The sequence below is a fragment of the Diabrotica undecimpunctata genome, chromosome 9 (genome assembly GCF_040954645.1).
Source record: "Diabrotica undecimpunctata isolate CICGRU chromosome 9, icDiaUnde3, whole genome shotgun sequence".
Lineage (NCBI taxonomy): Eukaryota > Metazoa > Arthropoda > Insecta > Coleoptera > Chrysomelidae > Diabrotica > Diabrotica undecimpunctata.
In genome coordinates, this window is record NC_092811.1 from 114,146,071 (window position 1) to 114,162,599 (window position 16,529).

At 34.4% G+C, this 16,529-nt stretch overlaps 1 protein-coding gene across 1 annotated transcript in view; it reads left to right on the forward strand.

The window, feature by feature from the left end:
• The first annotated feature begins 211 nt into the window (after positions 1-211).
• LOC140451283 (uncharacterized) overlaps positions 212-16,529 on the forward strand; it is a 134,415-nt gene continuing 118,097 nt past the window's right edge. The window contains exons 1-3 of the mRNA XM_072545026.1: positions 212-657; positions 3,733-3,875; positions 9,524-9,676. Of these exons, the coding sequence (XP_072401127.1) occupies positions 212-657; positions 3,733-3,875; positions 9,524-9,676 (742 nt within the window). The remainder of the gene's footprint in view (positions 658-3,732; positions 3,876-9,523; positions 9,677-16,529) is intronic.

The following is a 16,529-nucleotide window of genomic DNA, read 5'->3' on the forward strand; positions in this document are numbered from 1 at the left end:
TGATCTAATAGAACAAATTGTTGCTCAAACGAATTTATATTCTGTACAAAAAGACAGCAAAAATTACAAAAACACTAGCCAAGAATAAATAAGGGCACTGCTAGGTGTTTTTATTTTAATGGGACTGCACCCTGTACCAGACAAAGGCTTATATTGGTCAAGTGATCCTTTTTATAATAATCCTGTTATCTCCAAAGCTTTTACAATAACCATGTTCAAAAAATTAATAGAAAATATCCATCTAAATGACAATTCAGCAGCTGCAGAGAGAGGTTCACCTAACTTTGATATACTGTATAAGATAAGACCATTTATAGATAGACTAAATGAAGTTTTCAAAGAACAAGCCAAACCTGGAAGTCGATTTTCTATTGATGAATGTATGGTGAAATTTAAAGGACGTAGTTCTATCAAACAGTATATGCCCAAGAAGCCGATTAAGCGTGGTTATAAAATTTGGGCAAAGTGTGAAGCTATTACTGGGTATCTGTACCAGTTTATTATCTATACTGGAAAAACTGAAGGCATTGAAAATGATGGTTTGGGATACAAGGTTGTAACTGAATTATGCCAAGATATACCACACAAACCTTTGGTTGTTTTTGATAACTTTTTTACGAGTTGCAAACTGTTGGAAGATTTATATGCTAAACAGCTGTATGCTATAGGTACAGTTAGACCTAATCGCAAAGGTTTGCCCGATTTTATGAGGAAAAAGCAAACCAAAAATGAAAAACTTCGAAAGAATGAATTCTATTGTTTGAGCAGTGGCCCTATAACAGCAATAAAGTGGTTGGATACCAAAGAAGTCACGGTTATTACAACTGCTAATCAACCACATGAAGTAACCATGATAAAACGTACACAAAGAGATGGCACAAAGAAAGATATAATGTGCCCAAAAGTTATTGCAGATTATACACTAAACATGGGAGGAGTTGATCACTTTGACCACTTTAGGGCATCATATCCCATAAGCAGGAAGTCTAGAAAATCGTGGATGAGATTGTTCTTCTTTCTTTTAGATGCAAGTGTAATTAATGCATATATTATGTACACAAGAATTCATGATCAAAAAAATACTTCTCACAAGGATTTTAGGCTTCGCCTTGGAAGAGCTCTCATAGGTGACTTTACAGTAAAGGCATCTCGACCTGTGATATTTAAAAATAAAAAAACGGTCAACTTTGGTGTTCCAGACGAAATTCGGCTGAGAAATGTAGGACCACATTTACCAGATGTTCAAAAAAATTATACAAGATGCAGATTTTGCTCAACAAAAAAAGAAGAAAAACGAACGAACATTATATGTAGTTATTGTCAAGTAGCTTTATGCCCAAAACAATGTTTTAAATCATTCCACACTGCTGTAGTTGAGACCTAAATTAGTTTTGTCACCCATATATGCATTTTTGTATTTTTGAATTAATAAATTGTTTCACAAACTGTATAAGGGTAATTAATTTCCCACCTACAAAATTTTTTTAAAGAACAACGGGAAAATAGTTCCCACCACTATTTTTTTATTACTTTTTCAAATTATTTTATATTTCAACAAAAATATGTTTTATTTACCTCCTTTAGATACCAAAAGTATATAAACAAACAAATTAATTCTCCTTATTAAGGGTTAAAAGAAAAAAAGTTGTGCTAGTGAAGCATGTTTAAAATTTCCTCAATTATTACTCTTAGAATATTACTTTCACTCCACCTATGTTTATATACTTCGCTAGATGCATAAAAAATAACTCTTAAGCAACGAGCGGTTTGTCACGCCTCTTTGCAACAACGAAATAGCTCACAGTATGTTGTCCTTGCTCTTATTATCTTTGGTTAGTTAAATAAAAACTCTTCCTCTTGACAAAGAAGTTCGTTCCTATTGTCGAACAACCCTGCTTACTTTCTAAGGAAAGCTGAGTTGTAAGTCTTCTATGAAATAATCTTCTCAGTCAGGAGAAAGTTGCAAAGTATAGAAAATAAGACCACACCGGACTTGTCCATTAAGTACCATTTTCGCGTGGCACTCTTTGGCAAATACTTCCACCTTTTTATCCCTAACTGATCTAAATATCTAGCTACAGTCTAGCCTACTGTAAGGATTGACCTGATGTATTACCTGTACCTACATTGATTTCATGATTGATGTGCTGATTGAATCCACGGTAATTCGTTACCTTACTTAAATCATCTACGCTGCTTGAGACTTCACAATACACCTGTTGCGGGTGTAGCTTGTCAAGTGCCTTTATCGACGACCGTTCTATGAAAGACGGTTATTACCTGTGACTACTTGACGCCGACTATAAGTACAATACCTTATTCTTCAATTATGAGTAGCCGAGATTTTTATGATTCAAGGAACATCTTTTCTCCGGTGCTACCTAAATATTTAGGAATTGATTTATGACTCAAGTTCAGCGCCTTTAATTTATTTATAGTTTGTTTATTTTGAATCCAACCGAACGAACTATTAATAGTACATATAAATTTACGGTATTTATATACATACGATGTATGATCAGATTTGTTTTATGTGTAGTTTATATTATTTAATATAGATTTTATACACATATTTGAAGTGATCACAATCAATCATTTCAGTAACTTGATGTTCGCGTATTCTCAAGGCGTAAAAGTCACTCATTTATTTTATTTCAAGCTATATCAAATATTGACGTAGATACAACTATAATATTCCTTGCCTTTTTCTTATTCTTGAGGATACTAAATTACTCATAATTATTTTTCAGAAAATATTGTCCGTTATATTTAATAATAAATTGTGCGGTAACTTATTTCTTGCTATTTAACTGTACAATAAAATTTTTATACAGCATTTACTTTAACTATATCTCAATATAACTCTGTTGCTGAACTATTTGCCTTTTATTTTTTTTATTATGTATATATTTATTTCATATGCATGGTGTATCTATTTCAGATATTGTTATTGATTGATATTACGATTTGATTTATTATATAAACTATGTATCTTTGGCGAAATATTAAGTGTGTACCGCGTAACCATAATAACTTTTCTCTCACGGTTTATTTTATTCTCGCGTGATTATCCTAACCGTACTTTACCTTTCTCGTTATCTTATTTTATATGTCGTAGGTTTCCATGTTCCTTTAAAAATAGGGTCGTGCCCCATTACTTCCTTTCTCTTTATCTTCTAATTTTTCTTTTCTTTATCTTCAGTACTCCAATAACTAATTCTTTGTATTTGAGCTGCAAAGAACTCCGACCAAGATACCTCTACCAGACTGAAGCCCAAGCCTAGTGCCGTTTCATGGGTAACCTCCACTCAGTTAATAGTAATTAATAACTTTTTTTTTTTAATTGATAGCAGATTTGTTAATAATAATTAAAAAATCTTATTAGCGTCATTTGAAAGAATATACCTCAAAGTTTTAATTTGCAAAATTCGAAAAAAATTGCATTTTATTAAAATGGTTTACAAAGCTTCGACATGTGGTTCTCAAAATCGGACGGCTTTGAAACTCGGGGGAGCAGTGGAGGGGAAGGAGCTCTTAATCGTATCACTGTTTCTTGTTTATGGATTTCGACGTTTCTTTTTTTAATTTGTATGTACTTTTTGTTTAAACAATTTTTTTTTAGTTTTATATTTTTTTATTAAAGTTTTAAACACTATAGTTTTTAAATTTATTTTGCACACTGACCTAGTGGCTATAAAATCGGTTAATAGCTATATATTTTTTTAATTTTAGTATTGAAATGGGCTTACTTCTTATACTAATCTGGCCACTGATCATTTCTACAGTAAATGGTGGATGGTTCGACAATTTGTTCCGAAAACGCGAAATCGAGCAAGAAGTTTCAAATGCATTAGAAGACAACAGGAATGCAAGATGTAAGTTTTGTTTGTCAAAAAGAGACATCCTTATACTGAACAGTTTTTTTTACTGTACAGATTTATCTTTACGTCCTAACAATGTTAAAAAAATATGTTTTTAATTTTTATAAAAAAAAGCTGAAATTTGATTAATTAAAATAATCAAATTACTTTTATGACTTTATTAGGACACTTTGTATGGTATGTTCATGAAATTGTAAACATATTCTCTAAACTTTACTTTTTTCCTGAAAGCCGTCTCTTATGCATGGCAATATTATGCATGTTATATTATACAGTACGTTAAGTTTTCAATTAGATATACACCCTATAAATGGCAACACTGCGCGTCGACATTCCACGAAACTGATTCGTTGACTTCTTCTTATTGCGCCGTCTCCTTTCGAAGGTTGGCGATTCAAATGGCAATTTAGCTTTGGAAACTGCTGCACGAAAGATTTCTGTGGATGAGCCGTCAAACCATCTCCTCAGGTCTTTATCCACGAGTTCTGGTGTCTTCCAACTGATTTTTTGCCAAGCACTATACCTTCCAATATGTGTTGGAGTAAATGGCCAACAGTTGACCCAAGTATTGTATTTTTCTCTCTTCTGAATATATATTTCGAATACAGATTAAATAATAGTGGTTATAAGACACAACCTTGTCGCACTTCTCGTGGGATTCGTATACCTTCGGATGTTGTGTTCTATTTCAATTGTTGCCGTTTGGTGCCACTATAGTTCTGAGATAATTCGCAAATCTTGTTCGTCAATTCCAGTTGTTCTCAGAATATTGATCATCTTTTGATAGTTAACGCATACACTGAGAAAAAAGAAAGATGCCCTTCTGAAAGACGCAAATGTAAAAATCATTATAGAAATTAAAAAAATGGAAGATATATATATATAACAGATCTGTTTGAGGATAATCGACAAGAACTGGAAGAAATCGAAAGCGAAACGGGGCCAGAGATCATAATAGAGGAAATCGAACAAGCAATACGAAACGCAAAAAACGGAAAAACTTTAGGTCCAGACGAAATACCTGCGGAACTACTGAAATGTCTAGATGATGAAACTCTACCTGTACTTCTGGACCTATTTAATGAAGTATATAAATCTGGAAAAATCCCACAGGAATGGTTGGTGTCCACCTTTGTAGCAATACCAAAAACAGTATATGCCAAAGATTGTTCAGACTATAGGACAATATCACTAATAAGCCATACCCTCAAAATATTTCTAAACGTGATTCATGGAAGATTATATAGAAAACTAGAAGATGATATGGATGATACTCAGTTTGGGTTCAGCAAGGGACTGGGAACGAGAGAGGCATTGTTTGCTTTTAATGTCCTCTCTCAAAGATGCTTAGATATGAACCTAGATATTTATTCCTGTTTCATCGACTTCGAGAAGGCATTCGACAGGGTCCGACATGAAAAACTAATAGAAGTACTGAGAAACAAAGATATAGACAGACGAGACTTACGAATCATTATCAATCTGTATTGGAATCAAAAGGCCAATATAAAGATAGAAGAACAAAAGTCCGAAAATATAGATATAAAGAGAGGAGTAAGACAGGGCTGTGTTCTGTCACCATTACTGTTTAACGTGTACAGTGAAGCCATATTCCAGGAAGCGATAGCAGATCTGGGTGATGGAATCTCTGTAAACGGAAGAAATTCTTTACAATAATTGGTAAATAGAATTAACGATTATTGCATTAGATACGGACTAAAAATAAATAAGAGAAAAACTAAATTTATGATTGTCTCAAAAACGCAACATGGAAATGAAAGATTAATGAAAGAGCAAACCCAAATAGAAAAAGTAGAGACATATAAATATCTGGGAACCTGGGTTGATGAGAAAAATGACCAAAGCAGAGAAATTAAAGTCCGAATTGAAACTGCAAGACAAGCATTTGTGAAAATGAAGACAATGCTTACCAACAGAGACCTTCAGTTGCATCTCAGATTGAGGGTTCTAAGATGTTACACATATTTTCTATCTTACTATACGGAATGGAAGCTTGGACATTAAAGAAACAACGCATAAGAAAAATAGAAGCGTTCGAAATGTGGTGTTACAGAAGAATATTAAAAATTCAGTGGGTTCAAAGGATTACCAATGCTGAGGTACTACGACGTCTAAATAAGGAGTTAGAAATTATGAACAGTATAAAAAAAAGAAAACTAGAATATTTGGGTCACATAACCAGAGGAGAAAAATATGAGCTGTTGAGAATTATTATGCAAGGAAGGATCCAAGGAAGAAGAAGCATAGGAAGAAGACGCATCTCCTGGCTGAAGAACCTTAGAGAATGGTTTAACTGTAGTTCACTATAACCTTTCAGAGCAGCAGCCAACAAAGTGACCATAGCCGTTATGATATCCAACCTCCGATAGGAGATGGAACTTTAAAAAGAAGCATACAAATGCTTTTTTATAATCAGTAAAACATGCATATACATCTACATTCATGTCTCTGCATTGTTGTGTTAACACATTTAAGGCAAAAAGAGCTTCTCGTGTTCCCAATCCATTTCGAAATCCGAATTGAGTGTCACTGATCTGAAATACACTTCTTGTACATTTGAATCTAAAACTAACACTTTCGTTAACTCGTCGCTAATAATTCGTGATTATACAGTTGCAGTGATTGTTCAAAGCGTTAACAGAGTATATCTTTAATTTATTTTTGTTAGCAACATTTCTGTTTATAGGCCCGTAGAAAAAGTTCAAATACTAAAATGGTTTTATGGTGGTAAGTCTGGACAACAGGGTGTAGATTTATTTTCTGTGTTTTTTGAGCGAGACCAACTCCTTGCGTACAGTCTATTCATAATATTGTTAAGAATGCTGTAGAAGTGTAGGAAGAAAACAAGTTTCTTGGTTAAAAAATATTCGTGAATGGACTCAGATATCAAATGCAGGACAATTATTCCATATTGCAGAAGATCGAGAAGCCTTCGCAATGGTGATCGCCAACGTTGGATAATTCTGATATGGCACGCGAAGAAAAAGAAGTTAAAAATTTGGAGAAATATTATTTCCTCAACAATTGCAGCAGAATATGTCAAGATCAAGAACTGTCGCCAGAAAAAGTTGAGGTGAGAGAATACTGGGATATACAAATTTGTGCAACAATCGAGGTAGATTCAACACGTTCAAGTAGAAGCGTTGCTAGAGAGTTAGATGTTAGCAATGTTACTGTAACTAAAGTATGGAAAAACCACGGTTACAAGAATTTTAAATATTCGAAAACGCAGCAGATTTTTTTAGACGATTTCTTTTGAAGAATGGAATTTTGTGAAATTCTAATAACCGAGGCTAATGCTAAACCAAATTCTATTAAAAACATTTTATTCACTGATGAATCTTCTCTTTCGTTAGTAGGGAGACACAATCCTCCCATTACGAGATACTGAGCGCGGGAAAACCTGCACGTAAGTGTTGTTAACCAAACTCAACGTCATCAAAAAGGTAATGTCGAGACTGGCATTTTACGAGACCACATTAGGTTCATTTTTTTGAGGGCAACTTGAATAGTAAAATATACGTCGATTTGTTACATAATCATGTTCTTCCCTCTATTCCCAATCTTCCTGATGTAAATCAGAAGAATGTTTGGTTCCATCAAAACGACTATTTAGTTCACAACGCTCGAATTATTAGGTAGTATTTAAACAATACTTTCCCGAATCGAGTTGTCAGTGGAACAGGCGATATTAAGTGGCCTGCGCGATCTCCAGATCTTACACCCATTGACTTCCTTTTTTGGGAACATCTACGATTATCCTAAGGCTAGTGCCCACAATTTCAATATATGAAAAAATCGAATAAGAGAAGTCTCCAATTCTGTTATAGCAGGAACTCTTTTATTATCAGATAGATTAGAATACTGTTTAGCCTTACTTACTTACTCCGTGGCGTTACAACCCTTCGTGGGTTTTAGCCGACTCGACAACATGCCTCCACTGTTTTCTGTCTTGAGCAACCTTTATCCAATTCTCCATGCCCATAGTGCTTAGGTCTCCTGCTATATTATCTCGCCACCGGAGACGAGGGTGTCCGCGTGGTTTCCTTCTAGTTGGGACTTCCTCCCACACCAGTCTTACTGTTCGTTCATCAGAATGTCTTCTGGGGTGTCCTGCCCATTGGAGTCTTCTGGACTTTATTTCTTTTATGATGTTGGCGTCTGGGTAAAGTTCTTCGAGCTCTTTGTTAGTTCTTATCCTATATTATCTTGATGCTTCATCCAGTACAGGGCCAAAGATCTTCCTTAGGATTTTTCTTTCCCAAACACATAGTCTCTCTTCGTTTGCCTTTGTTATCGTCCACGTTTCGCTTCCATACATCACAACGGGTCGTATGATTGTTTTATAGACCTGTATCTTCGTACATCTTGTTAGGTGTTTCGATTTTATAAGATTTTGGAGGACAAAAAGACATCTGTTGCCGGCCTGGATCCTGTTGTTTATTTCTTTTGATCCGTTATTGTCTTCAGTTATTGTTGTTCAAAGATACTTGAATTCTCTAACGCGTTCAAAGTTAAAGTCATCGATGGTGATGTTCTGACCGATTCTGTCTTTGCTTTGGTTACTGCGGCTTATATACATATATTTCGTCTTGTTTTCGTTGATTTGGAGCCCTATCTTCTCTGCTTTCTTCTCGAACCTCACGAAAGTCTCCTTCATCCTTAATCGTGTGTTTCCTATTAGATCGATATCATCTGCAAATGCCAGTAGTAAGTTTGGTCCTTCTCAAAGAAATACTGTATTCGGTTTTTCGATGCTTGCACTTCTGATTATGTGTTCCAGAGCTAAATTGAAGAGTTGTGGTGAAAGTGTATCTCCCTGTTTATGTCCCTGTCCATTGTTTATTTCAGACGTCTCCGAGTATTGTTTTCCAACTCTCACATTACATTTTAACCGTTCCATACACATCCGTATAAACCTGACTAGTTTTTTTGAAAAGCCAAGTTCCTGCATCGTTGTCCACAGTCTGGCCCTGCATACTCTATCAAATGCTTGTTTAAAATCTATGAACATCTGATGAATCTTACGATAAAACTCCCAGCATTTTTCCATTATCTGTTTTATTGTGAATATCTGGTCAATGGTGGAGCGGCCCGGTCTAAATCCGCATTGATAATCTCCAACGATTCCTTCTGTGTATGTTTTGGTTCTTTCTAGCAGGATGTTTGCAAAGATTTTGTAGGTGGTATTTAGGAGTGTTACTCCCCGGTAATTAGTACACAGTACTGTTTAGCCATAGAAGGCCAAATATTTGAATCATTTCTGTAGCGCATAATGACGTATTGAAAACGCATTACGTAATAAAAACAAACATCAAATTCGAATGATGGAGATGTGATTCCCATCGGTTGTTATATGCTTCTAAATGATTTTCAGATTTTCTGTCGTGTTGTCGGAGGAGATCGGGAATTACAGTTACCTCGTACGAGGCAATGCTGCCGATTTTACCGCTTTATGTAGTGGGCAATATCTAATCCAAAACCTATTGTACTGTATAAACTTTTTTCGAACATCAAATAATGCATGTTCTAATTTACGTCTCACTACATTTTCCAAATTATTTTCTCTTTATTTACTTTAAAAGAGAGTTACTAAAATTACATCCTTGTATGTTTTTCAGTTCTATCATTATTTACTTACGTGCAGTTGCTAAATCCAGAGTGTATTACCGCAGATGGAAGTTATGGAACTTGTCTCGGAGCGTCGGACTGTGCACAGCGAAGGGGAACGGTCAGTGGTCCATGCGCTCGTGGTTATGGAGTTTGCTGTGTTTGTAAGTAATTTTCTAATTGTTTGTAAATAACGGTATATGTTACAGGGTTTGGGTAAATTTGTAAACCATGTAGGGAAGGACGGGGAAGGATTGGACAGTTGTTGCCTAATAATTTTTTTTTCAGATGACTTTTAAGGTAAATAATTTTTTTTTTCAGTTGAAAGTGTTACATAACATCTCATTTAACTATAAAATAAAATCTGAAAAAATAAGTTTAATATTCGTGATACGGGTGTATTCTGTAACAGTTCCGTTAGATTTTAGAGGCCTCCAAAATTTTAGCGTCCGCTAAAAATATTTTTCTATTCTGTAACTTATACATTCATTAAAACCTCCTGCTAAAAGAGAATATTTTGAAGGATGTCAAAACTTTTCCTCTTATTTTTAGCGATCCGTTAATAATGTCATTTGATTATTTTTGTTTGGTTAAGTTTATATGATTGTTAGTTTGTTATTTATATATTATAGTGGAGATAAAAAATAAAAAAATAAAAATGGCCTTTCAGTACACGCGCCTCAAAAAGTTGCATCAGTACACGCGGCGGACTGTGAGTCCGCATATTGAAATAGCAAGTATGAGACGGACTAAAAAATTCTTCTGTTAAAATGAACTACTATTACAAACACTTATTTATTATTTATTTTGCATGTCATACACATTAATTACAAATATTTGTGCAATGTTGTAAACACATATATTTTCCACATTTAACACATGAATACTCGGTAAAACAAGTCTTTTTTCTGTCGCAGTAACTGCAGCTTTTCCTTTGTTGGTCAATATTACCAGCAGGAGATAAAAAAAATTTTCTGCTGGTAATATTATCGGGATTGTTGCAATAAAAGTGACATTTGCTTTAATATCTACAATATTTAGCATCGAATAGAAAACTACCATTGGTCATCTCCTGGTATTTTTGCAGTGTTATAGGCAGCAGATAGCTTGTCCACGGTATCAACACCCCCTTTAGTATTGTTATAATCTATTATCATTTAGGGTAAGTGACAATGTCGAAGATGCTATCAGCAGTAAAAATTCAAAACGACTTGTCAACCCCATTTAAAATACATAGGGGGTTAAGGCAGAGAGATGCGCTGGCGTGTCAGCTTTTTAATCTCATCATCATCACGTAGCGCTACAACCCTGGGTGAATCTTGGCTAACTGTACAACTTTTTTCCCATTTGTTCGGTCTTCCATCAACCTAGGATCAAATGGAATGTTCATTTTCCGGAGATCTGCTTGGATGTTATCTCTCCATCGCATTTTGGGACGTCCGAGTGGTCTTTTGCCTGTGGAATCTCTTCGCATACCAGTTTTACCAGTCTATCGTTATGCAGTCTGTGCACGTGGCCTGCCCATCTTAATCGCTGTGATTTAATTTCTTGGACAATATCGGCGTCTTTGTAGAGTGCTTTTAATTCGATATTGGTTCTAATCTTATACTGGTTTGTGGTGAGGTCATGGCGAGGTCCGAAAATTTTTCCAAGTATTTTTCGTTCAAAGCGTCTGAGCTTTTCTTCGTTTGCTTTGGTCATGGTCCACGTTTCGTCCAGCTTTTTAATATCGCCTTAGAAAAAGTTGTACGAGACGCTAATTTAGATAGCAGGGGAACAATATTTAATAGATTAGTTCAAATTCTAGCATATGCAGAGGACGTGGACATTATAACAAGAACCAGGGCGAGAACTGCGGAAATCCTAACCGAGCTAGTAGCAGCAGCAGAACAAATGGGGTTACATATAAATCAGAATAAAACCAAATTCATGGCGACTAACACAAACACAATAGCTGGAAATGTTGACGCAGATTTAATCATCAATGACCAAAACTTCAAAGCAGTCAAAGAGTTCATATATCTAGGGACATCGGTTAACCCCAATAATAACACATCTGAAGAAACAAAAAGGCGAATAATAATTGCAAACAGGTGTTATCATGGTGTATCAAAGTACTTAGCTAACAAACGTCTGTCTCAAAAACCTCGTATAAGGCTGTATAGAACACTAATAGTCCCCGTTCTCACATATGAATCAGAGGCATGGAAGCTAACTAAAACAGATGAATCCGCTCTATCGATTTTTGAAAGAAAGGTGCCACGCAAGGTATTCGGAGCGGTCTGTGAGAACGGGCTATAGAGGCATAGATATAACTTTGAACTGCAGAATATCTACAAGCATACGTTTGGTGGTAAAGATATTACCACTATAATTAAGCAAAACCGTCTGCAGTGGGCAGGACATTCAGCCCGGGCCCCTGAATCGAACATAATAAAAAGATTCTAACAGCGCAACCCATGGGAATGGGAAGACAGGGTAGACCAAAGCTGAGGTGGATGGACGGGATAACACAAGATGCCGAGAAGATCGGAGTCGGCAACTGGAAAATGCAAGCAAGGAACAGAACAGAATTAGAAAGCTTGAGAAGGTGATGATGATGAAGTCTTAGTTTACTTTACAATCCATGTATTACACCTATAACAAAATTCAAATTTTTTATTGTTTTTGCAGAGTTGAGTTCAGATTACACCAAAGGATAATCCGAGATATGAGCAATCCTTTCCAACTACCTACTTTAAAATTAAGAAAACTTTTTCGATTTAATAAAGATGTTGCAAGGATCATCATTGATATGATTAGTCCATATATGCAAAAAAGGCAAAAAATATCTGCAATTCCTAAAAAACTGAACATTTTAGCAATTTTAAATTTTTATGGTACTGGAAGCTACAAATTATCCTCTGTAAAGAATACAATTTTACTTTAAGTCAAACAAGAATGAGTCGTTGCAATGAAGAGACAGAAATAATTTATATTATTGTAACACCAAACTGGATAAAATTTCCAAAAACTGAGCATTCCAGAAATACTATTTTTAATGATTTCAGGAATAAATATAACTTTTCACAATATATAGTGGCCATAGATTTGCACCCATATTGCAATTATATCTCCTCCAGAAAACTACCCGGCCCTTTCATACTATTGTAGAAAAGGATACTACAGTATAAACTGCCAAATTATTGTGTAAAGTGACTACAATATTTCCACCATGACTCTGCTATTTGGCATGCCTCACGTATTAAAACAATAATGCAAAATGTTTATATTGGAGATGCTAATTATTTCCTTATCGGTGATTTTGGTTACCCTTTACAACCTTTTTTATCAACACCATTTAAAAATCCTTAAGAAAATACACCTGAAAATAATTAAAATTACCATTTCATAAGAAGTAAAAATACGATTAAATATTGCATGGAGTGCCGAATTCAAGATTTCGATGTTTGTCAAAGCCTCGTGTATTAAATTATAATCCAAAAATTATTTATAGTTGTGGTGCACTACACAACATATCAAATTTTTATAAAGATGAAGTTCCAGAAGAAGGTTTAGTACCACAGCATGAAAATGACCTTAATATAAATAAAAATGTACCAGTTGGACTATTAGAAATTTCAGGTAGACAAGTCGAAATACTTTGCGCTCCACAACTTTTACAGTTTTTGAGAAGAAACAGTGTAAATTTAAATAATAAACTGAAATATATAGAAGCAGTGTACAGTGGTCTGTTAACAGCTGTAAGTACACTTTCCAAATTGGCAGTAGTTTGATTACAAACATTGTTTTTATATACATACAAAGAATATTATTTATATTTCGTATTTATTAATTATTTAAAAAACTAGTTTCAACTCTTGGCATTATCTTGCTAATTGCTAGATCGACTATTTACTTTTAAATAAACAGATTCGGACCTACGCAAATTAAAATTATTGAAATGGAAGTTTAATTTAAATTTAAAAAAAGATAGAAGATTAAATTTGACAAAATGACAGGTGGTACTTCCGACTACAGGAGTCCATCAGTTAATCCCGATCAGCAAAAAATGACTTATTCTACCATCACTAAGCAACAACCATTTTTAAGTCATCATGGTGAAATTAAAATTGGAGAACATACAATCAAAGCACGTAAACTAATTACACCCGCTAATAGATTAGTTTTATCCAACGTATGTCCATCTATATTCTATACCCTAAGACATAATCGAACAGTCTTTAATTAATCTTGGTTTTAAATTAATGTCTCCGATTTCGTTCCTTAGAGCTAGAATACAAAACCCGCAATACAGCCATGTACTTAGTTTTTAAAAACAAGTTTACTTTGCACATACAGACAATTTTACTGTACACGACTCCGTCCTAATTGATTTTGAAAATATTTCGTACCGAATTTTTCTTTCCGATAAACTAACTTGTTACAAATACCACCAAGCTGGTCACGTTTCCTCGGACTGTATCTCAAATCCCTCTTATCTACAAAATACTCAAAAGCCCCAAACGGAGGAGAATTTTCTTCGACAAATACCATCCACTAGCTCCGAACAAAATCAAATTACACATGGAAATGACGAATCTCGAGAAGAAATGGATGCTCAAGTCAGCAATGATATCGATAAACGATCTTACTCGGAAGTGTCATCCCCAACTTGCTTTACTCCTACAGAAACTATACCAACAGAATTCACGAAACCAAAACCAGTGCAAATTAAAAAGAAGAAAAAATTATCAAATTAGACAAATCCACTTCAGAAACTATTAATATTGTGTCGTTATAACAACCAGTCAAACAATTTATCCAGGATGCATCACCACCATATGTACTAAATTACACCCAGTTACTAGCATTCTTAGAAGACGTTTACACCCATGTTGAACGAAAGAGCAATTAAATCTAGAATTACACGAATCAAGAAAAAACTACTTAGTAAAATAAACCAAGATTTTAGTATTCAGGATAACACCTCTGATATTCCTTCCAACGATAACTAAAAAAAAAAAAAAAGTTAACAAAATGGCTATAATTCAGTGGAACATTCAATCCGTATTGACACATATAGAATTTCATCTCATGTAGGCCTAATAGGTAATGAAAAAGTTAAAATCGGGAAGCTAAAGAAGCCTGCTATACGAATAGACCAGATAAAAAGCTCCTAGAAATTCCTCATTCCGACATTCAAAACACCATCAAAGAATTTTCAATGAGAATATGGTTCGAAAGATGGAAAAAAATTGACGACAAAAAAACTACAACGCATCAATCCAAATTTGTCACCAAAAGGGATAATGCCCACCAGTACCTAATGAAGAAAGGACAACACAAACTGTGCTATGTTTGTGATATTCCTCTGACAATCGAACACATTATTGTTAGTTACCCACTCTATTACCTGAAACGACTTCCAAGTAATTTACCAAGTGATATGAAAAGTGCTCTGAACTATAGTAAATGTGATAAAGTGACTAAGTTTCTAAAACTAACTAAATTGTACAATCTAATATAAAAATAGACTTAACCCTATATTGCATACCGTAGCTTTAAGGCAACACCGGAATTAATTTTCGTTAGAAAACTAACCTTTAATTTATTAGGTGAATTAAAACTGCATATTGCGTACTGAAAGACACATTCTATCTAAGTAATCGCGCAAACTCCTACGTCATTATGTCAAGTCAAGTTTTCGCGCCTAAAGTTCTCGGGTGTTGCCAGTCGTGTGTTATAAGCGAAAGGTAGAAGATCGTTCAACTTGTTTTCTTGTTGTACACTACTTTTGAACGTAAAATTGGTTACTTTATGTAATAAGTTTATGTGAAGGAAGTAATTCGTAGTAATTTTATAATTGTAAATATAAAATAAGAATCACAAATCAAGTTGTAAACAGGTGTTGCTTTGAGGCAATTTTATGCAATTGAGTCATGGAACTATCTGAAGTTAGTGTAAATCGATTCTATGGAAATCGAAGTAGCAGAAATGCAAATGTTGTTATAAGACCAGTACCAGATGATTCTGATGACAGCGAATTAGAGGATAATGACGCTGATATTGATGATCCCTGTTATTTACCTTCTGGCAATATTGATGCATCTGTAAGTAAATATTTTAGACTCATCATGAGTGACATTTCTAACATCGCCATTTTTTTAGGAAGAAAATACTCACGAGGATGATGATATTGTCTCTGATGAGACATCTGATGATGAGGTGGATGATTATTCCAAACCTAAAGCCAAAAAAATAAAAGTAGCCTACCATGGAAGGTTTGCAAAACAAAAATCGCATTACCTATTCCCAAGTGGAAAGGTAATATACCTATGTCACACGAAATAAAACAACCAATAGAATACTTTACTAAATTTTTTGATGACGAGTTAATTGGAACTCTAATAGAGCAGTCAAATTTATATAGTGTTCAACAAAGTCCAAATAAGCCACTTGGTGTAACAAAAAATTAAATTGAACAATTTATTGGTATGTCATGCTACATGTCTATATATAAATTACCACGACAACGAATGTTTTGAAATCCAAAAACGAGGATTACCCAAGTAGCCGATGTAATGTCTGTGAATCGATTTGATGCTTTAAAAAAAATTACATATAAGCGACAATACTAAACAACCATCTAAAGAGTCTCCAGATTATGACAAATTATACAAAATAAGACCAGTGATCACTAAAGTGAATAAAGTATGTTCTACAATTCCCCTTGAAGAGTTCTTGTCAATAGATGAACAAATTGTTCCTTTCAAAGATAGAAGCAGTCTAAAACAGTATAACCCAAAAAAACCGAAAAAGTGGGGCTACAAAATTTTTGTTTTATCTGATACTTCTGGTTTGATGTATAAATTCGAAATATGTACTGGAAAAGAACCTCATACTGTAACCGATATTGGTTCAGCTGGTAATGTAGTCCTCAGGTTATTAGAGATTATCCCAAAACACCAGAATCACAAATTATACTTTGACAATTGGTTCAATAGTATCAACTTGCAATTAGAATTAGCAAAAAAT